Source organism: Balaenoptera borealis, assembly GCF_965194805.1.
Source record: "Balaenoptera borealis genome assembly, chromosome: 18".
NCBI lineage: Eukaryota > Metazoa > Chordata > Mammalia > Artiodactyla > Balaenopteridae > Balaenoptera > Balaenoptera borealis.
The window spans coordinates 12,685,899-12,709,686 of NC_138877.1; the positions used below are offsets into that span (position 1 = coordinate 12,685,899).

At 37.0% G+C, this 23,788-nt stretch overlaps 1 protein-coding gene across 8 annotated transcripts in view; it reads left to right on the plus strand.

Annotated features, from left to right (window-relative positions):
• The window catches only part of NBEA (neurobeachin), a 608,086-nt gene that overhangs the window by 542,033 nt on the left and 42,265 nt on the right, over positions 1 to 23,788 (plus strand). For all 8 annotated transcript variants that reach the window (XM_082365247.1, XM_082365248.1, XM_082365251.1 and 5 more), the window contains one exon: positions 9,631 to 9,783. In XM_082365247.1, the coding sequence (XP_082221373.1) occupies positions 9,631 to 9,783 (153 nt within the window). The remainder of the gene's footprint in view (positions 1 to 9,630; positions 9,784 to 23,788) is intronic.

The window sequence follows — 23,788 nt, forward strand, 5'->3', positions numbered from 1 at the left end:
TCTCCCCAGTCACAATTCACATTCCTCCTACAAGCAAAATATATTCAACTTGTTCCCCACAGTCTCATCCCACTATTGTATCAGGCTCAAAATCTAGTAGCTCATGATCTATATCAAGTCCACATACAGATTAGGTGCAGAAATTCCTAATTTGGAGACCTGGAAGCTAAAAAGGTAAGTTATCTGTCCCACGTATATTCAGCTCCCAGTGGTAAGACAGGAACAGGTAAACATCAGCAGACATTCTGTTCAAAAATGCGGGAGTGTGGAAGGTACATAGCAGTCATTGAGTAGCTTTCTCCACATGTTCCTGATCATAGAAAGTTGGGGCCAAGGCCTCCTTTGCCCAAGTTGGTGCAGCAACTTAAAAAATTTGTGGATTTTCTATGTATCAAAGTATAGTTCACTGTCAGAAAAAACTCTTTTCTCACAAGTTCTTTCAAGACAGGATCCTCCCTACTTCAGGCTGTGATTAGGATGCCCTTTGTAATGCTCATAAGATTCTTGCAATCCCTTTGTGTGGCCGAGTGAGTCTGCAAACCTCTATCTTAAGTTTTTCTGAGCACTTATAAAAGGTTTTACAGACACCCTTTTCCCTATGACCATATTTTACTTACAGCACCTTAGAACTGATCTTTGTCTGAACCTTTTTTAATTTTGAGAATCTGACAAGATTGTCCTAGGCGCCTATGTCTCTCTAAATACTGCTTTAAATCTGAGCAGTTTCTTCCTTAGCTCATAATACCTTATTCATATACCATTGAAAGAAATCAGTGGTCCCTTTCAGCATTCTGCCTGGAAATACCTTTAACCAGAAGCACAAGTTCATTCAGTACTTTTTCTGTCTTTGAAATGATTGCAGGAACTAGTCTTGTTAGTTTATCTCACACTACGTTATCATGCATTGATTTCCTCCTGCTTCCAGTAGCAACTTCTGTACTGATCTCCCACCAACAGTCTCCTCACCGTCCTTCCAGCCTCTGCCTGCTGCCCTGTCCCAAAGCCAATGCCACGTGTTTTAAGTTTTTATTACTTCAGGACTCCACTCCCAGGCATTCATTTCTGTTTCAGTTATCCATCACTGTGTAACAAATCACCCAAACCTCATCTTAAAACAGCATCAATTATTATTTGTTGACAATCATGCAGTGGGAGTTAAGGCTCAGAGGGGACCACTCACCTCTGTGCTACAGTGACAGCTGGAGAGGCTTGGCTGGGTCAGAGAAGCAAGATGGCTTCACTCCCATGTTTTGCGCCTTGTCTGATGGAGCTGATGGAGCGGTGGGGGACTGTCCAGGCCTGTCTGTCTGTCCACACAATCTTTCCAGCAAGGCAGCCACACAGTTTTATGTGATGGTGACTTCTAAGGGAACAACCATGGAGGCTGCCAAGCCTCTTTTAAGACTTAGGCATCTCTGCAAGCCCTGAAATGTCATTTTGTCACATTCTGTGTGTTGAAATAAGCCAGCCCATATTCAGAGAGAAGGGAAATAGACTCCACCTCTTTATGGGAGGAACAGTAAAGTGGAAATGCCAGACAGCATGCAGGATGAGAGGGATTATTATGGGGATCGTTGAAAAAACTCTGTAAGTTACTAATGTTAAAAAATTGTAAGTTTCAGTTTGGTTTATACATCCAGTTCAGTCTGACTGTGCATTTGGAAAAACCAAAATCTGAAGTGCAAAAAACTTATAAAAATATATCTGATTAGCCTAGGTAACATGTAAGCTAGTCCATATATTTGATAAAAACACTTAAATTGTCTGAAATGTCTGCATAGGTGTTCATTCAAACACAAATATCCAAAGTGACAGAGCTTTTTTTTTTTTTTTTTTTTACTGATTATGGGATATACTTTGATACTGGGTAAACTCTGTTGATAGAGTAAATAATAGCTTCAAAAAGTATTTTGTATAAAGCTATGAAATGCATTGTTTCACGCACATTACCCCCATTTAATCCTCACATCCACACTGTGATTTAGTTGCTGTCATCATCCCAATTTTGCATATCAAGAAACTGGTTTTTTCTTAAAGTTTAAGAAACTTGCCCAAGCTGGTGAGAAGTCTGTATTTCAACTCAGAACCATTTGATTTTAATGCACAGAAAGCTGCACTTCCCCGGTAGAAGGGACAGTCCCAAAACTGCCAGCCTGACAGCCTCCCCCTTCACTACGACTAACTGGTAGCCCTGCGGTAACTCTGCTTTAACTAATACTGTTTGAAAACCTTTTACCACTATTTCATGCCTGAAGTTCAGGATATGATAAATATACAGTAATGATCTGTTCATTTTTCATTCCACAAATATGCATTGAGTACCTTTTTTATATGTCAGGCACCATTCTTACCACTGAGTGGTGAGAAAGTGAGATCCCTTGTTGATGGGATTTCTGTTACAGTGGGACACGGGAGCATAAATAAATTAAAAAAGAAAAGAAGAATTCCTGTGCAGAAAATTAAAACAGAATGAAGTCATACAGAGTGGGTTGCTGTTTTAAAAGGAAAAATAGAGAATGTAAGAGCAGGGACCCTGAATCTAAAGTGTTTGGGTTTGATTTCTGACTTTACCACCTATTTGCAGTGTAGTTATTAGAAAATTACTTACCCTTAGTGTTCATGTCCATAAAGTGGGAAGAATGAGGATACATACCTTAGGAAGCTTTTGTGAAGATTAAGAAAAAGATGTAAAGTACTTAGAACAGTGTCATGACACAGTAAGATACAAGTAAGTAATTCCTGCTGTTTTAAGATTGAATGGCCAGCCGTGACATTTCAGCTATTTCCTTGTCTTGGAGCTCAGATACAGTAATTGTCATCTTCTTGTACATAACATTTGAATCTCAGAGGTGATACTCTCTTAACTCATTAAATTTTTTAGAATAAGCAAATCTTTTAAATAATATAAATGTGAATATTAATTATATATGAATGCCCTGTATTTACATACTAACTTTAAATTTAAAATGCCATTTGAAACAAGATTTTAAAGCAATAAAATTGAGGCATAAAAACTTGCACCCACTCTGCTGTTTCAGCAACTTCTCCCTAGACTTTCTGTGATTTTACTCTCTTTTCCTTCCCCTTCAGGGAAAAAAAAAAAAAAAAACAAGAAAAACACAAAACTTAAACTTCCCCAGCTCAAGACTTCAGGGTTCAGACTGCTTTAGTCACTTACAGCTCTGGTCTTTTGAAGCTTCGAGGGGCTTTGCAAATATGCTGTACTTCAGGAATTTCTTCATATTGCTTTAAAATGTGTCTTTTTTTTAATCTGCATCCTAAAAAAACAAAAAATATTGTTAGAGTGAATCTGGGAGAGTTTTTTCTTCCCGTCAAACGTCAGGCCTCCAGCGGCTTACACCAACATCTTAGCTAACACCCTAATTTATGACCACATTCTGGTCGGCCAGATGAGGACCGGAGTGGAGAAAATGTCTCACTTAGGATCATCCCGAAGGCCCTGGTAATCCTACTTTTTCATGATTGGCTGTGATTCAAGCCTTCAAAGTCCCCACCCCCCTCCCGCTGTTCTAAATAACCCTCAGAGGAGAGGTTCCTCAGCCTCGCTTTGTTCTCCTTGGTGGTAGCAAGCTTTCAGCCCCTTCTTTCTGGAGAGCTTAAGTTAAAATGAGAAGGACTTGCTTCCTTCACTTCTTCAGTTTGGGTACAATTTTGCTGGCAACGTTAAAACCAACTTTTTCTAAATTTAAATTGAACTCTTTTACACCTTTGAACCTTCTAACAAAACTAGAATAAGCAAGATAACATTTTTTAAGCTGCAAAAGTTTCCTCTCGAAAGGTACAAATTTTAGTTCTGGGTGCATCCTTTTTCTTTTATTTAATAAAGTACTTTATTGGCTCTTTTCCTATCTTGAAGCATTCTTGCAACCATCTCCATAGTCCCCAGAAGATTTCTAGTGATATTAAAATGATTTTATCTCATATCTTCAATAGTTTAATATTTAATGAGTACCTGCTGCATACAAAGTATAGCACCAAGAGCTGTGGGGGATTTAGCAAAATATAAACCTACAAAATTAGGCTCAAAGTCTGCTTTGCCCAAACTGTTATTAATATAAAATCCTAGGCTTCTTATGCCTTTGCGAGTCTAATTTAATGACGTTCGGTGAAATAGTATTACAGTGGCAAGTAGGTTAATAATAACCACGTATTTTATATGCCCCTATACCACGGGAAAGAATGGGAAACGATATATATGAAAAACATTAGAGCACCAAGACACTTGAAGATAAACTGAAACTCTTTGGGCTGTCTAAATAAAAAATAAATCCATGTTGCTATATCCCTGTGGATGTATATCCCTCTCAGTCCTCAAGGAAGCTTACATAGGCTAGTTCTAGAGATAGAACATGGACACAAATAACTGACGAAAGACAGATGGGAAATCCCTGACTTATGTGAGCTTATTACACATAAATCCCCCTCTCCATGGAGCAACTGCATGAGCTTACATTCCTCTCCCCATTTTGGACCATTTGGGATGCTGTTGATACTCAGTGTCATATATAAAATGGGTAATGTGCAAATAGCAATGTTCTTTATCTTCTCTACATCTTATACTAATTTCCCACGTTTTTCCAAGCAATGAGAGCAAGATCAAAAGAAAATTTTGTGGTTATTGTCTCGGTCAGCTCAGGCTACTGTGTGTTACCATAAACTAGGTAGCTTATACACAACAGAAATGGGTTCCTCACAGTTCTGGAGGCTGGAAGTCCGAGATCAAGGTGCCCACATAGGTTCTGTGTCTTGTGAGAGCCTCTGCCTCCCGGCTCACAGAAGGACAGGTTCTTGTGTGTCCTCACATGGCAAAGAGAGGAAGCAAGCTCTCTCAGGACTCTCACCAGGACACTAATCCCATTCGCTAGGGCTCCACCCTCATGACCTCATCTAATCCTAATTACCTTCCAAACACCCTACCTCCTAATATCATCACATTAGAGGATAGGGTTTCAACATTTGAATTTTGGAGGAATAGAATATTCAGTCTGTAACAGTTACACATTTCTGATTGAGTACAAATAAATGAGCATAGCAATCATACTTTACTTCTACCTTCTAATCAGTGACCACACACCTTTACCAAATTGGCCCCTCAGTGCAACATGGTATATACACTGTCATGCTTACCCAGCCCAGAAGTCAAACTCATGATAGTCATTGCTGATAGATGTTGCTGAAGCACCCTTTAGCCCCTGGTTTATCCACCACCTAAGCTGTATCATTATCTGCAAATAAGAATGTTTGTTTACCTATTAGTTTTTCTTTTAGCCCCATCTTAATTGCCCCCTCACATTCAAGTCACTGAAAATTTACATTAACATATTAATTTCACTGTAGTTCTCCTTTCCACAGTTCCTTGTGCCCTTGATGTCTTGTACGTAGTTTATTATTAATATATATTTGCCTCTCCGTATGAGCCATCTAATTCCCTCTCCTTTTTGCATCCCCGAGTCCACATCTTTGTTTACTCATCCTCACGTGTGTTGCTGATGGCCCTCCCTGGTACAGTCCCACAATATGTCCCCTTACTCAACACGGCCGCAGTTTCCCTTCCCTCTTCCCTCCCATTCTCCTTGCTGCTGCTGGTTCCCCTTCTCCCCCTCCCCACCCACACATATACCTAGTCTCTCCCCTCTCCAGTTCATTCTTTACTTTGACAGCCAGTGTCTTGCTTTAAAATAAATGTAATCATGTCAATAGCTCTATTTTTTTTTTAATTATTGCCAATAAGACAAAATCCAAAGAGCTTAAAACTTGGCATAAAACTTCCTTCGTCATCTGACTCCATATACCTCCCACCATCTCATTCCGCCCCATCTTGGATCTATCCCCCAATATATCCTACACTCCACCCATACTCGGTTTGTACCGCTCCTTGATAATACTCTCTGCCAGTCCCTCTGCCCCTTTCCCCACCTTTATCTTAGCCATGGTTGAACTCAATGTCTGATCTCCAGTGAAATCTTTTCTGACTTGCCCAGAGTTCCCTGCTCTGTCCTCTCTGCTCCCTTGTGCTTTGTTTATACTTTCACAGCTATTATTGTTATGTATTATAACCATCTGTTTATACATTTGCCCCATAGACCAGACTATGAATTACTCAAAGGTAAGGCCATGTTTGTTCATTATTTGTTTTCTTAGTACCCATCACAATGCCTGGTACTCAAACCCTACTACATGAATAAATAAATATCAGGGAATTATATAATGGGTTTTAGAGAGATTTCTATTTAGGGCTTCCCTGGTGGCGCAGTGGTTCAGAATCTGTCTGCCAATGCAGGGGGCACGGGTTCGAGCCCTGGTCTGGGAGGATCCCACATGCTGCGGAGCAGCTGGGCCCGTGAGCCACAACTACTGAGCCTGCGCGTCTGGAGCCTGTGCTCCGCAACAGGAGAGGCCGCGATAGTGAGAGGCCCGCGCACCGCGATGAAGAGTGGCCCCCGCTTGCCACAACTGGAGAAAGCCCTCGCACAGAAACGAAGACCCAACACAGCCAAAATAAATAAATAAATAAACCTTATAAATAAATCTGTCCAATCTTAGCCAGCTTTGACCACACAAAGTAAGATTCCTTAAAAAAAAAAAAAAGATTTTTATTTAAATGGTTTAAATAGAAGAAAAATTATGATTCTTAAAAAGCTAAGCTCTGCTTATCCAGAAAATTCATTTACACAAATCTGTTCAAACTCCCATAATGCTGGAGAAAATAAACATGATTATATTTTTCTATGGTTCACATTTGTTATCATAAGAATGGATAATGATCAAATTCTCACAGAGGATTGCTAAGATAAACACTTATGCTATAGCAGATAAATGTTGGTTTTAGCAGGAGAACCCATAAAGAGAACACTTTTTTAAAAATTAATTTTTATTGGAGTATAGTTGCTTTACAATGTTGTGTTAGTTTCTACTGTACAGCAAAATGAATCAGCTGTACATATACATACATCCCCTCTTTTTTGGATTTCCTTCCCATTTAGGTCACCACAGTGCATTAAGTAGAGTTCCCCATTTGTTTTCTATTTTATACATAATATCAATAGTGTATATATGTCAATCCCAATCTCCCAATTCCTCCCACCCCCCGCCCTTTCCCCCTGGGTATCCGTATGTTGGTTCTCTACATCTTTGTCTCTATTTCTGCTTTGCAAATAAGATCATCTATACCATTTTTCTAGATTCCACATATATGTGTTAATATACGATATTTGTTTTTCTCTTTCTGACTTACTTCATTCTGTATGACACTCTCTAGGTCCATCCACGTCTCTACCAATTACCCAGTTTCACTCCTTTTTATGGCTGAGTAATATTCCATTGTACATATGTGCCACATCTTCTTTATCCATTCATCTGTTGATGGACATTTAGGTTACTTCCATGTCCTGGCTATTGTAAATAGTGCTGCAGTGAACATTGGGGTGCATGTGTCTTGTTGAATTACAGTTTTCCAGTAGTGGGATTGCTGGGTCATATGGTAGTTCTATTTTTAGTTTTTTAAGGACCCTCCATACTGTTCTCCATAGTGGCTGTATCAATTTACATTCCCACCAACAGTTCAAGAGGGTTCCCTTTTCTCCACCCTCTCCAGCATTTACTGTTTGTAGATTTTTTGATGATAGCCATTCTGACCTGTGTGAGGTGATACCTCATTGTAGTTTTGATTTGCATTTCTCTAATGATTAGTGATGTTGAGCATCTTTTCATGTGTTTGTTGGCCATCTGTATGTCTTCTTTGGAAAAATGTCTGTTTAGGTCTTCTGCCCATTTTTGGATTGGGTTGTTTGTTTTTTTGATATTGAGCCGCATGAGCTGTTTGTATATTTTGGAGATTAATCCTTTGTTAGTTGCTTCATATGCAAATATTTTCTCCCATTCTAAGGGTTGTCTTTTCATCTTGTTTATGGTTCCGTTTGCTGTGCAAAAGTTTTTAAGTTTAATTAGGTCCCATTTGTGTTTTGGGGTTTTTTCATTAGGAGGTGGGTCAAAAAAGATCTTGCTGCAATTTATGTCAAAGAGTGTTCTACCTATGCTTTCCTCTAAGAGTTTTATAGTGTCTGGCCTTATATTTAGGTCTTTAATCCATTTTGAGTTTATTTTTGTATATGGTGTTAGGGAGTGTTCTAATTTCATTCTTTTACATGTAGCTGTCCAGTTTTCCCAGCACCACTTATTGAAGAGGCTGTCTTTTCTCCATTATATATTCTTGCCTCCTTTTCATAGATTAGTTGACCATAGGTGCGTGGGTTTATCTCTGGGCTTTCTCTCCTGTCCATTGATCTATATTTCTGTTTTTGTGCCAGTACCATAATGTCTTGATTACTGTAGCTTTGTAGTATATTCTGAAGTCAGGGAGCCTGATTCCTCCAGCTCTGTTTTTCTTTCTCCAGATTGCTTTGGCTATTCATGGTCTTTTGTGTTTCCATACAAATTGTAAAATTTTTTGTTCTAGTTCTGTGAAAAATGCCATTGGTAATTTGATAAAGGGAACACTTTTGTGTATGCTTTTCTTGGGCTGAAGAATCCAGTTTATTTGAAGACCTCAGTGTCTGGTGTTTTTTTTTTTTTTTTTTGGTGGGGGTGGTTGTTTATTTTTTAGCTTTTCTATTTATCACTATGTATCCCAAAGTGAGATTCAAATTTCGGGTACTATGCCATCCATGTCAGACATGTTACACAAGTAAATGTTCTTATGCTTTTCACAAATAAAGTTAATTTAACTCTCATCTTGATATTTGAAAAGATCAGTATTTTTTCATAGTATTGATGGTAAACATAAAACTACCGTGTTTTTTGTTTTCATTTCCTCAAGTTGTTTTGTTTTGTTTTTTTTAAAAAAAGGACAACAAATTAAAATTTTTAAGGTCAGTTCATTCCTGTATCATATTTATTCTAAAGTTACATAAACCAATATTAGACGTGCATCAAACACAAGTTTGCCTTGAACCCAGTTGTTAATGCCATACTTACATACAAGTAACACAAGTTATCTTTGCATTGAAGTTAAGAACTTAGTATTCAAGTGGCATGCATTAAATATTTAAACTTATTATATTTCATATCATCTCTTATTGTATTTAGTGGTAGGTATAAAAACAATTTATCTTGCCAAATTATAAAATAAAACAATGAGTCTCTTCATAAAAATCATGTATTGTAATTGCCAGTGGAGTCAAAAAGAAAAGAAAAGTAGAAGACATTACATGATTTTTAACCAACAACTTTTTTTGAATTTGGATATTTTATTAATAGCATTTGGAAAAGTTTGTTGAACAGCATAGACTTGTAGCTATAGCTTTATATATTTGTTCACTGATATTATTGGGAATATTGTTGATTCTGTAACCCATTTCTCTTGACTAATTTGTGGCAAGATAAGATTGAAAATCTTATAAACATAAATTATCAAGCATATTGTTCAAGAAAAATGTTTGCCCTCTTTTCCTAGACTCCTATCTAAAGAAAATTAAATAAAGAATGGAACTAAGTAATAAAATATTGAATTTAAGTAAAGAAATTAATTCTGTTTATAGTTGTTATAAATTAATACTTTCGTTCAACTGATTTTTAAAATGGTTTAATATGCTACATTTTTATTCCTGGCAGGAACTAATTCCAGAGTTCTATTACCTACCGGAGATGTTTGTCAACAGTAATGGTTATAATCTTGGAGTCAGAGAAGATGAAGTGGTGGTAAATGATGTTGATCTTCCCCCTTGGGCAAAAAAACCTGAAGACTTTGTACGGATCAACAGGATGGTAAGAGCGATTTTGTTTTTGCTTGAGCAGTCACAAGGAAGTAAAAAATATTCTGTAGTTTAGTTTTCAGCTACTAACAAATTGTCTTTTAACATCTATAAATACAAGGCTCAACTTTTGAGAAAAAAAAAAGAAAGCATTTTACTGTTGTCTTTTGACAGCAGTTCTTTATTGTAGAGTGGATTTTCCTTTCATGAGGACTAATAAAGGAATGGTAATTCAGTTATATTTGCTCCCTTAGGAGAAGACAATCAGATGAGCATCTGTTGACTAATGTATTCTAAAATGGTCGAAATTAATGCCCATTCCTTATTTTTGTCTATTGGCTAAATCTGCACTCTTTTTTCACTCATAAAATACTCAAAACAAAATAATATACATCTAGAACATATTTGTATGTAGGAAATTATAAGCTGTGAAACATACCTTAAAATGTAATATACTTGACTAAGAGAACACCCATCTTGTAAACATTCTTAGATAGAAAATGTCATTACTTCTTAAATCTGTATGACAGATGTCTGGGTGTTCAAATAGAAAATGTGTAAATAGAATGTTTGCATGTGGTTATTTTATAGATCTTAATATATTTTATCCATATTTAAGGAGATTTTAATCTCAATGGGGTTATGGTATATGGAAATGAACCACTTTACCAAACAACGTCTCTAGTGTACTATTGTTCTTGACCAATTGAGGAATTATATCAATAAAGCCTATGACCCCAAATATGTTTTTAACCCTGTTTCACTCCCAGTTTTTCCAGCTGTCCCATAAATATGTTTTATTTCATTTTGACAGCTTATTTATTTGAATTAGAATCCAAATAAGGTCCACATATTGCAGTGGACCTCACATATCCCTCAGTCTCTTCTTTAGTAAGAGCTATATAATTCACATATATCACACAGATACAATTCACATACCATACAAGTCAACCATTTAAAGTAAAGAAAAAAAATCAGTGGGTTTTAGTCTATTCACAGAGTTGTGCAACCATCACCACAGTCAATTATGAACAGTTTCATTACCTCATTAAGAAACCCAATACCCTTTAGCATCTCCCCCCGCCCATTTTCCCCATTCCCCCAACCAGCCCTAGGCAACCACTAATCTACTTCTGTCTCTAAAGATTTGCCTATCCTGTTTATTTCGCATAAACAGGATCATACAATATGTGGTTCCTTCTTCTACCCCTCATTTTATGTCTCTTTTTGTCACTGTCAGTCACATGCTCCCTTCAATTTTAGAGCTATATTTCTGTCTCCAAGAAATATTTTACTTTTAATACACTTTATTTTAGAAAGCTAGGTACTGAGACAGTAGACCTATGTTTAAAGTTACTGTATAGATAATCTATAATCTAGTCTCCCTCTGAGGTAATATCATGTAGTACATAAATTTTATATAGGATTTCTCTCACTTCTCAGTCTGGAAATTGGCACTTTCAGGTATATGGCATAATCTCACACCATCTTCTTGAACAATAGATTATCTCTTCAATTTATCTTTTTAATGTGAAGGATTTATACTTTAGTGATGCATACTTCTACAGTCTATACTTATTTTTAGAACTGGTTGTTTATTATTATCACAATACCCTTACATACTTGAATACTGGCTATGATATCAGTGTAAGGATACCAGATCCACAAACTCAACCCTGGAACCCACTACATACTGATTTGTGTCTGAGATGTGTCTCTCAGTCACATCATTTCACTGTATATTTCTAGAGCCAAGAACTGTGCCTGCAAGAGTAGTTAGTCACCAGATATTTGCTGTTATGAATGATTGAATGAATCACATGGGGTAATAATCTTAATGATTTTAGCATGTTGTCTAGTTAGATCCAAACTAGTGAAACGAAATGAATCCTTCACTCAGGCAGGCAAAGTAGCAAAAATTGTTGGACCAAATTTTCTCTTGCTCTGATTAAACACAGGTTTTTATGTGGCTGCTAACAATTAATAAATGCCAGGTGGTTATATTGGAAAGAATACTTGGGGTTTAAAAGTTTCCTGGCTCTTGAATCTGAGTTCATTGCCCTGAGTAAATTATGGAGCATCTCTGGTTCTCATATTTCTCATCTGTAAAGTGAGACTACCTTATGAGTGTTTTAAAAAAATCATTATTTGTGATAAAATTCACTTGTACAATTTAATGATCTTTAGCAAATTTACAGAGTTGTGTGACCATCACCAAAATCTAATTTTAGAACATTTCTTTTGCCCCAGAATTATCCTGTGCCCACCTCCAGCCCCAGACAATCATTAGTCTACCTTCTCTCTCCATAGGTTTGCCTCTTCAGGACATTTTTCTTAAATAGACCCATACAATATGTGTTCTTTTGTGTTTGACGTCTTTCACTTAGCATAGTTTTTGAGATTTATCCATGTTGTAGCGTATATCAGTTTGTGTGTGTTCCTCTTTTTGCATAATGATAGTCCACTGTATGGATATACCACATTTTATTTATCCATTCATCAGTTGATGAACTTTTGAGTTGTTTCCACTTTTTGGCTGTTATGAATAATTCTACTATGAATGTTCACATAGAAGTCTCTATATGGACATGTGTTTTCCTTGCTTTGGGGTATATACCTAGTGGTAGAATTTCTGAGTCATGTAGTAAATTTATATTTAGCTTTTTAAGAAATTAACTCTTTTGCAAAGTGACTGTGTATCTTACATTCCCAATAGCAATGTATGACTGTTCCAGTTCCTCCACATCTTCACCAACACTTGTTACTGTCTGTTTTTTTTTTTTTTATTATAGCCATTATTGTGGATGTGAAGTAATATCTCATTACAATTTTAATTTGCATTTCCCTGGTGACTGATGATGTTGAGAATCTCTTCATGTGTTTATTGGATGCTAAAACATTTTTAGATATATTTTAATAAACATCAGGTAATGATTCATTATAGATACAACTTCTGTGTTCCTCATTAATGAAAAAGTTTAAACACCCCCAGAATTAGTAATTTTATTAATGATATGCCTGATTGAAAAAGAAAAAGCAGTTGTGTTTCTAAACATAAATCCCCAGGGCAGCATCATGCACAGAATTTTTTTAATGTAGGGAAAGATGATTATTATGGATGAGAAATTATCAGATAGTTATTACTGATATAAACTGAACAAGCAGGACTGTACAGTCTTGACTAAACCTGCAGAAAAATCACAGTGCTTCATTCATGTAGTATGTTGGGTACTAATGCAGTCCAGCTAAATAAACTTACCAAATAAATGAAGTTTCTAGATGTTTATAGCTAAGTGAGAACTTTTTTGAACCCTGTTGTGGTTGTTGTTCTAAAATGTATTACTATTTGGTTTTCTACCCTCTTATACAAAGGATGAAACTGCTCTTTATTATCATAAGTACCCATTATTCTGTGAAGTGATATAATTCCATATCTATTCTTTTTCTATTTCCTTCTTTAGATTGTTAGCTATCATCACACTTTCCTTTAATGGCCGTAGTGATTCGAATTTTTCTTATAATCTCTAGTCTACAAAATCAGACAATCAAACTTATCAAGGCCTTATGATAAACAAGAGTCAGTCGAGTGCTAACAGAGGCCCTAGGGGAAGTGTAAACTTTATAGCTTTGGAGGAGAGTGACTGTCTTCTACCTCAGGTTTCACTGGCCATTGTTTGATCAATTCCAGATGTGGGAGTTGGTACTCAAACGTGAAGTGACAAAACCCTCCCTTAGTAAGTGGAATGTTACTCTAGACAGCACCCCGTTTATACCTCTTTTTACGTATAAAGAGCTACATGATGGGGCTAGGACATTCTCCTTTCTTCCAGGGTGTAGTTGCTTACAATTTTTTTCTCTGCTTTCCTCATTCCAACACTTACAGCTGACAACTGCTGCACAGGAGGTTGGATACCCTAATCTTAGTCACCATACCCCATATCCCAGTGGTGGTCCTGAGTCATCCCAATATGACGGCTGACCAAGATAAAATAATGGCAGTAGTGCTTATAACCTGTGCCATCTATTGATTGTTTATTATTTGTCAAATACTGTGCTAGAGCTTCAGGTGCAATATTCTTTTAATCCTCAAAAAGTCTTCTGAAATGAGAATTATACTGAAACTCAGTGAGGTAACTTACTTTGTCAAAGATCACCTGCTTATCAGAGTGGCAGTGTTCCTACCCACGGTCTCCAGGCTCGAGTGAGTAGTGACTTGAGGAGCTGTGGAGAGGGAGAGGGAAAGAAGGAGGGAAGGAAACATGTCTTCTAACTAGAAGCCAGTACCTTGGGGCCAGCAGAAGAAAAGACAGAGATAAGAGGGAATTGACCCCAAACCAGCAGCGTGTTCCAGCCTCAACAGCTAAGCAGACCTGACTTTCTGTGACCCTGTTTCTAACTCTTTATCCCCAAAGTCCTCACCCCATAAGACTTCCTTTCCCAGCCAGTAAAAGCTCAGTTTAGAGCTGAGGAAGTCCCAAGTCCCACCACCCAGCAGGTGTTGGAAGAAGGCTATCTTCCGACTCTACAAAATGGAGGAAATGGCATTATTTTACATTAGTTTACATGTTAAACTTTATAGTCACACACAGGATTTGAGACCCGGAACAGACCTTTATTTGAATAAGCAGACTGAGACGCAGAAAGGCAAAGTGACTGACCCCAGGTTTGGACCCAAGTGCCTTTTCTTACTTAACGTGCCTGGCATCACATGTTGGCACTCTGAATGTCATGTCCCCTATGCCCATTTACAGACTTTAAAAGTTCACCTATATTTTAAACAAAATATGGCTTTATAGATCGACTTGAGAACCAATCCAGATTAGACTAATACTGTTTCTACTGCAATATATGTTCCAAACACCAAATTATAAAGCACTTTGAAATACAACCTGTGTGTTGTTTGCAAACTATCTGTATCTAAGCATGGATGACCTCCAAACACCTAATTTGACTCAGACTTATGATTCAGATGTAATCAGTGACACTCTGGCTTATCTTATTATTCATGCGATCACCACATAAGAGTTCTTAGAAATCCCTTTTCCTTAGACATACCTGATTCTCACAAAATGGTCTCATATCATTTGGGTTTTAAGAAAATTAGCAGATTATTCATTGAAAGATACAGCCTGAGAAAGGATAATAACACTGTAAAAACAATTTAAACTCTAAAATAGATTTTTCCCTCTTATTATAAGAGAGAATAAAATACACAAAGGCAAATTTTTAGTAATAAATTATTTTTTATATATTTATAGTTGCTCAGAGTACTTCTATTGCACATAAATATAATATAATAAATAATTTACTCCTGGTCCTAACATTACCAGTTCAAGAGCTGACTTCTGTTTACGCACCTCTTATCTCTCATATTTTGTCTTCTAAGAGCTGAAGCACTGCTGAGCAAACTTTAAGTCAGAATACAGTGCTTCTTCAGAATAAATCTCACTATTTAGTATCACTGTAAACACACATTCATCGACCTTTGTGTTCAGTGTACTAGGAACTACAAGGATTGCATATGATATGGTGAAGTAACTGTTCCTCAAAGATTTGCTTTCATCTGTTCAAAAGAATAAGTTTTTATAACTAAAGTATGAGAGATAAATACTTGTGCGTTTCTGAAAATGTCATAAAACATTTTCAGAAATGAATGGTACATTTTTATTGTATGTAATAAGTTAGTTCCAACTTGGCTTCATGAAGAAATGAAAGAAGCAAAGCACTTTTTTTCTCTATTCAAAACCAAATTCTTGGTATCTTATAGGCATTATGAATTTGGTAAGACTTGTGAACTAAACCTTTACTCCATGGAATGAAAGGTTTTACACAAAATTCTGCTTATTTGGGAAAACCAAACTGCCCCAGTCTTGGTTCCCTGGGACACCAGGAGGCAATGACAGGTTAAACTGATCCTATGTTGCAAGTGCCTAGCCAACACGTAATAGGTGGCTTGAGAAGTGGTTATTCTTTGTCTTCTTTCCCTGGGTTTTCGTTGAGGGGACTCTACAGAATAGAAAGGGAAAGCTACCATGTGTATCAAAAGATTCTATGTCTATAGCTGCCATTCTTGGTGCATCAGAATTGAGCTAAAGGGCAGACCCAAACTGCTGCCTCTGGGAAGAGTGTTAAAGCATCCGAGCTATCAAAAGACACGCTACAAAATGTAGCCGTGTGTGTCTACAGCTGCTCTCCTGTCTCAGTGTCTCCTGTTCTGCTTTTCTTTAACTTGAAGGTTTCCTTCACAGCACCCTATGTATGGTTTCCTTTGCTCCAACCTCTGGTCCATTTTCCCATCATACTGATGGGAAATGATCATACTGATATTATGAAAAAATAAGGTCAGCCATCTGTGTTAAAACTGGAAAATGTAATCAATTATCTACCTCTCTTCTTTTTTTGCTGAAGAAATATTTACTTGTTGAATTTCTATAATTACCTGGGTGATAATATAAAATATAGAAGTCTTTAAATTTTCATAAGTTTTCCATAAATTCCATGAATACAACATCCACCTTTTATTATTATTTTGTAACATTGAAAGTTTCTAACTTTATACTGGCTGGGTAGCTCATACAGGATTTAATGCTTATGAAATGGAATGGGTTTAGAGAAAATGTGCTCTAGTATATTTATAATTTGGACTGGGATTATCTTCAGTTATTTGATGGAGTTCTTTGTAATGAGCCTAAAGTATAAAATGAAAATGTCATATAGCCCAAAGAAATGACATTCACAGTGGTAAAAAAGCCTTTGGTTCTTGGGTGGATTAGTATTCTGTATCCATACAAAGGAGCCTTCCCTCCTTCTTCTCTCAAGCTGTCATTAAGAAATTCAAGGCAAAGAAGACAAAAATAATGTTATAAAAAGGGATGATATCATTGATTATAAATGATCAGCTTCATTATCCCATGCCAGCAATTAAAAAGGCATTTGATGCATTTGTAGACGCCTTTACGTGCTGACAACCTCATTAACTTTTCTTATTTTTTTAAAATGAAACAATACTTTGAATTTTTAATGATGTACTTGTTTTAGTCCATTGTTTTTTTATTTATAGACAACAATGTATATAATTGGTTAGAGTTGTTTGTATTTTGTAAATATGGTGACAAGGTTTGTGTTTCACTGAAGAACTGTGAAATTCAAAATTTGGTTTCATTAGCAAACCTGGAAAAGTGATAGAGACACTTTTAGTAGACATTTCAATAAATTCTCAGTGCACTGAGTTCATACATCAAGAACTGGTTTAATTTATCCACACGAAGCTAGGCTGATTGCGACTGACTCAGTCATGAAACATTAATAAAGCACTGTGTTCAGTTCTAACATGATTATAATCTGACCTCCTCACAAAGGGCAGAAATAGAAAGTATGTCTGATAGCATTACCTTAATGCTGGGTTCATCAATCATAATCTGCCCTTTTTAAAAATTTGTTTTAGAAAAAGGCCAGTCTCGGATGTGCACTACTAATCTCTGCAGCCCTCCGCCCGGCATGTTCCTGGTGCCGTGGGACCAGGCGCAGACCGTTCTGTCTGCAGGGTGGGGCGCAGCGCGCTGAGGCAGAGAGCACTGTGGGGTGTGGTTTTGCTTTGACTGTATTACATCCTTTATTAGATTCTCACTTTTTAAGGAAAAAGTCTCTTTTGTGATAGGTAAAAATGTGCATTTAGGATATATTATACTGCAAAAAATACCTTGCTCAAATACGAAGTTTAAGCAAATAGCATAACATAGGAATTGTTGGAAGTCTTTGGCAGCATCTTAAAATATTGAGATGGAAAAAGTATATATATTGCAATAGATATCTTGTATGTGAGTGCCTGCCCTGCCACCTGTTAGTCGGGGCACTCTGGGCGGGTAAGGCATCCTTATCTCTTGGAATTTCACAGTCTTCCTTATCTCTGAAACTGGGGATTTGCTCATTACATAAACCTTTATTGAGAGCCAGTTCTGAGTAAGGTATTATGGAAAACACAAAGAAGAGTTGGCCGTGAATCCGACTCTAAATTAGGCTAGAGTAAAGCAGAGAAATCCCTTCATTTACCCCTGTCATTGAGGGCCTGTTACTGTCTTCATACCGCTCTAGGCTCTGGAGACACAAGCGTGGGCCACGCAGCCAGCGGCCTTCAGGAGCTCACGCTTTAGTTAGGAACCCGCATGAATAAACATACAGCCTCAGTCAACGCTCAGTCAACAGATCATTATTGAGCGTTGCAGGCGCTGTTTTATGTGTTTGGAGTATACCGGTGAACCAACAGACAAAGATCTCGGCCCTCATGGAGCTTACTTTTGATCAAAGAGAGACAGACAATAAACAGAAATTAATAAGTAAAATATCTAGAATGTTAGCAGGTGATCAATACTGTGGAAAAAAGAAGTGCAAAGCAAGGGGATCAGAAATACAGGGGTGGATGGTCAGGATCCCCTCACTGTGATGGTGAGACTTGAACTAAGCCCTGAAGGACGCGAGAGGGTGACCCAGAGACTCTTCCTCTCCTGGGGAAAGAGCAGTGAAGGCAGAGGGAACATCCGAGCCAAGGCCCTGTGGCAGGGGTGTGCTTGGCAAGGAAGCCAGAGGGCTGGGGTAGGATAAACACGGAGCGCACAGTAGGAGGAGAGGACTGAGTGGTAACAGATGCAAATCACATACGGCCTTGAAGGCCATTGAAACACTTTGCATTTTTACTCTGAGTGAAATCAAGAGTTGTTGCAGTGCTTTAAGCAGACGAGTTCTGCGATTTTGCTGTGCTGTGAAAGGATCACTCGGGCTGCAGTGATGGGAATGAACTGTTGATGCACAGGGTAGCATCAGGCACGTCTGTTAGGAGGTATTGTGAGAGATGATGGTGGCTTGGACCAGCGTGGTAGCAGTGAAGGTAGTAAGAAATTAATCAATTCTGGATGTATTTTTTTTTAACTCTTATAAATGGTTTTATCATAAATGATTACCTTTTTAGACCTTAGTCCTTTTGCAGAGAAACGTGAATTATCGAGTGCATGTTCTCCAAGGTACACGTGCTTTCAGGGCTGTTCATTCATAGTGATTCCCAGTAGGGGATGAGGGCTCGGGGAGGAGAGGTATGTGAGAAGATTTTCCTTAATGCCAGTATTAACTATGACTTGAGCTAAACAATTCTGGATGTATTTTAAAGTTAGAGACAACAGTTTCCCTCTGCAACTTCCTAGTAGTGACCTTTTTCCCTTAGATTTCTCTAGTCCTATAGAGCCAGGTAAAGGAAGGGTGGGGGCCAAGTGTGCTGAGTGGTGATGGCTAGAGCAGCAGAGATGGATTACTTTCTAGAAGAAGTAATGCTTCTGGAAAAAGAATGGGGTGGGGAATAACTCTAATATCATCGTATTAGAGTTTTAGCAGAAATTCGAGCAGCAGGAAAAGCCCAAGCCAACATGTTTATCTTCCACCAAACTGTGATCTTTTTCAGGATGTGGCATACTTATTCACCTGTATATCCTCCAAGGCTAGCATCTGACATGTGGTAGGTGGTCAGTAATTTGGGGCTGGAGAGAGTTTAGGCTGTATTCACCTTGATTATTTGCATTTCAGTGGGATGTGCTCCTGGAGATCAGAGATTTTGTCTTGTTTCTCACAGTATCCCTGGGGCCTAGAATAATTCCTGGCACATGAGAGGTGCTCCATATTGAATGAATGAATGATGAACGAATGAATAAACAAATGACTGATCCCTCTGTTTGAGATCATCTTCCCTCAGATGTCCTTACAGTTCACTTCCTCACTGTAGTCCTTAGTTGTCACAATCTCAAGGAAGCCTTCTCTGACTTCCTCCTCTAAATTAGCAATCCCCTCCCCATCCATACATACCTCTTAACTTTCTTTCCCATCTTTCTCCTTTCCTTAGCATTTATCACCTTCAGACATACTCTCTTACTAATTACCAATTACTAGTCTCTCCCCACTACAATGTAAACTTTCTGACAGGGATTTTGGCTTCACGTATTCACTGCTGTGATCCTAGGATCTAGAATAGTGTTTGGCCCATAGCAGATGGTCAGTCAATATTTGTTGAATGAATGAATGAATGAATTTCCCACCCTCCACCCTCACTTCCTGACATTTCTTTTCTTCCTTCTTGTGACCAACACCTCTTTCCCATTGCTTAAATAATCAGCCAATAAATATTTATTAAATAGTTATCATTTAATGCTGAGTTAGGAGCTATAGGAAATGTAAAAGCAGCATTAAGTATAGTCCCTAAGTTCCAAATGCTTGGATTCTAATTGAGAATATAGTATGGCATGTTTGAAACAATTAAGTGTTAATTGGTAATAACCCCATTCCCTTTCTCTAGCACTTTACAATGTATATGCAAATTGATTTTCACAAGTAAATTTGTATACATTATTTACTACATTAAACAGGAAGATACTGATGGTAAGTGTCATAGAAATTCATAGAAGACTTCATAGACTGTGAGCTGGGGAACTCAGGAAGCAGACATTGGACTTGAGTGAGGATGGCTGGGACATGAAGAAGGAGCAGGAGGGTGAAATGCTTTCATGTTAAGGTGAAAGGAGCAACAAAGGTTCAGAGGTCATACCAGCTGCTGTGTGCCGGGGCTGTAAACTGTGCTGCTGGAGCCAAGAATTTGTATCTAGAAGCCCAAAGAAGTCATGGGGGAGGGTCGGATCAAGGTTTGAAAGTCCTTAGGGGTCAGGTAAAGTTTACACTGAATGTGTTATGCTAGGAGGAACCTTGGAAGATTTGAAATCGAGGATGACAGTAAGAGCATGATGGTTTCAAAAGTCTGTTCCACCAGCAGGGTGCAAGCCCCGGAGTAGAGGAAGAGGTCAAAGTCTATTACAGTAGCCCACGTGGAGAGCAATAAGGGCTAAGACTAGGATGGTGCTAGTGGGAATGGAAAATAATCCACTATATTATTCACCCAGGAAGCAATCAAGTAAGAGAATAATTTAAGCCCCCCAAAATAAACATTTAAAACAACTATGTTACCTTTGTTTAAAATAATTAAATCTTTCACTGGGTAATAGCTATAATTTCAATTTAATCATGAAGAGAAGCCAGTATAGACACTACAGAAGAAGTAGCAATGTGATTTTCTAATTGTCCACTGGAATATATGCAACTCTATTTGGAGAATTTTTTCAATATCAGAAGCAGATTTTTGAGGCAACAAGAGAAAGGGCTCGGAAATGTTCTTGGTCTGGTCTAGAAGGAGAGAGAGAAATTCAGTATTCTTAAATAAAAGAATTCTGGAGAAGACAAAATTCTCTCCTCACAGTTAATTCCACTAGCCTAGTTTCCTTCTCATAAGTTTCTGAGCTGCTTTGTCCTAAACCCGTTAGAGAAAGAATTCTCTACGTTCTAATACCCATGGGACAATATTGAAATTAGATATTAGGTAACTATTATTCATCTAAGAGATATCCTTTCTGGTTTAAATCTCACTCTTTATTTCCTTCCTCCCAGATCCCCAGGGTAGAATTATGGATTGGGAATTGGTTTATCTAGGCTTAAAGCAATTGCTTCTGCTTTTAGGTATGCAAGGAGAGGGTAAAGCAAGCTATTAAGACCATTATAACCCTAATAGCTTAGTAATCAAGTATTTCTTTCTATTTTTCAATTGTGAGTGTTTGCAATAAAATCTTGTTTCAAAGTCCAAAACAGGTTTGTGCATGAAAACATAGTTCTAAAAAGAACAAATAAGCAGATAGCATGCATTTACTAACAGATTAATACTGTTTAGAATACAGTTAAGTCTCAGTGTCAGGTTTCAGCTTTAGATAGGTCTTTATGCTTTAATTATGTGAAATCTAAAATTCAATTCTTGGATATGCATTTGATTTAGAACCAGATTTAGCTTTTAAATGTTATAACTGGATTTTCTTTGTTTTCTGCAGTGACTAGCAAGACAGACAGTCTCTGTAAGACTATCTGTTTAGTCTACTACCTTATTGTTCCTTTGTCATTTAATATTATAACCCCCCCAAAAAAAAACCTGCGGCAAAATTATTTTTTGATTGTTTGTTTGTTTGTTGATTCACTCTGCTACCTAACATATAGAATAGAATAGGGTAACTGTAGACATAGAAATTTTTAAATTTAATTAAAGATTATTATAGATAGCCATGAACTAATAAGTTTTAAAACTAAGATGAAGTGGATAAATATCTAGAAAAATATAAAACATCAAAATTGACACCAGAAGACTTATAAGCCTTAAAGAAATTTAAGTAGTAAATCTTCCCAGCCCCCAAAATATCCAAGGCCATATTATTTTACAGGTGAATTCTACCAAATTTTCAAGAGATAAGGAATTCATTTCTTATGCAAATTATTCCAGAAGACATAATAAGCCATCCAGCTCATTTTATGAGGCTACTGTGATCTTGATTCCAGAGTAGAGGGAAGTAAAGGAAAAAAGAAATAAAGCCATTTCAAGTATGGATATAAATACAAAAACTGTAAATAAAATGCTATCTAACAACCCGTTTGTTAAATACATGGTGTGTGTGTGTGTGTGTGTGTGTGTGTGTGTGTGTGTGTGCGTTTGTGTGTGTGTTTTGACCCTTTTAAGATCAGGAAAAAGACAGTGATGTTCCATGTCACCACTGTTGTTTAATACAGTTCTCAAGGTTGAGAACAATTATATAAGAAAAATAAAGAAGTTAACTAGTAAGAGTTGCCAGGAACACAATCACCTTATAAAAATCAATAGCATTTTTCTACATCATTAATAATGGGGTTTAAAATATAATTTTTAAAATATTATAGTTGCATCAAAACTTATGAACTGTCTGGGAATTAACTTAACCAAGAATACCCATGTCCTTTATGGTGAAAATATTAATTTTTAAGTCTAATATGGTACATAGAAAATGATCTGTATAAATAAAGAGACATTCTGAGACCTTAGATAGGAAAACCTAATATCAATTTTCCCAAATTACTCTATAAATTTATTGGAATCCCAATCAAAATTATTTTGATGTATCTATACACTTATTGTAAAAGTTATAGGGAAGAATAAAGGTCCACAAATAGCTCAGTTGACTCTCAAAAGAATAAATCTACCAGATATTAAGATATATAAGAAATAAAGATAACAATAGAAATAAAAGGTGCAAAGACCTGGAGACACACACACATATCTAGATAGACAGATGATAGATAAGGAGGTAGGTAGGTAGGTAGATAGATAGCAGAGAAAGAAAGCAGAAAAGGAGGAAGGGAAAGAGGGGAGGAGGGAAGGAAGGAACGAATGAATGAATGAAAGAAGGGAGGAAGGATTGTATTGCTTTTTCTAGGTAGATTATTATATTATCTGTAAACAATAGCAGTTTTATATCTTTGTTTCAAACATATATTCACACACTAAAGATGACAGCACACATCACTCAGGAAAGGCGTGTTTGTTTAATAGATGGTATTAGAAAAACTGACTTACTATATTAACAAAAATTATACTGGATCTCTATCTAATACCACATATGAGTGAAAGTGGATTCTAGATGAAGACCAGTATATGAAAAGTAAAACCGTAACTATAAAGCTGACACATCAAAATACAGAAAGTTATCTTTGTTATTTTAAACCAAAATCCCAAAATCATAATCATAACAAAAAATTTTTTGATTATCTCAAAATTAAGAATTTCTCTTCAACCAAGAGTGACATGGGTAAAGTTAACAGACATGTGACATTTGGGAGAATGCATTTGCAATGTTTAAAACCAACAAACAACTATCTAAAATATGTAAAGAACTTCTGCAAAGTAACAGCGTAAAAGACAGGAACCTCCAGAAAAGAATGGACAAAGAGCATGAACAGGAAATATACCGGAGAGGAAACCCCCATGGCCAACAAGCATATTAAAAAGCTGTCAAATTCCTCAGTAATCAGAGGAAAACATATTAGAACAACAATGGGATATTGTTTTGTATCTGTTACACAGGCTAATATTAAATGCCTGGATAATACCAGTTGTCAATGGAGCTGTGGCCATGTAGAAACTTTCA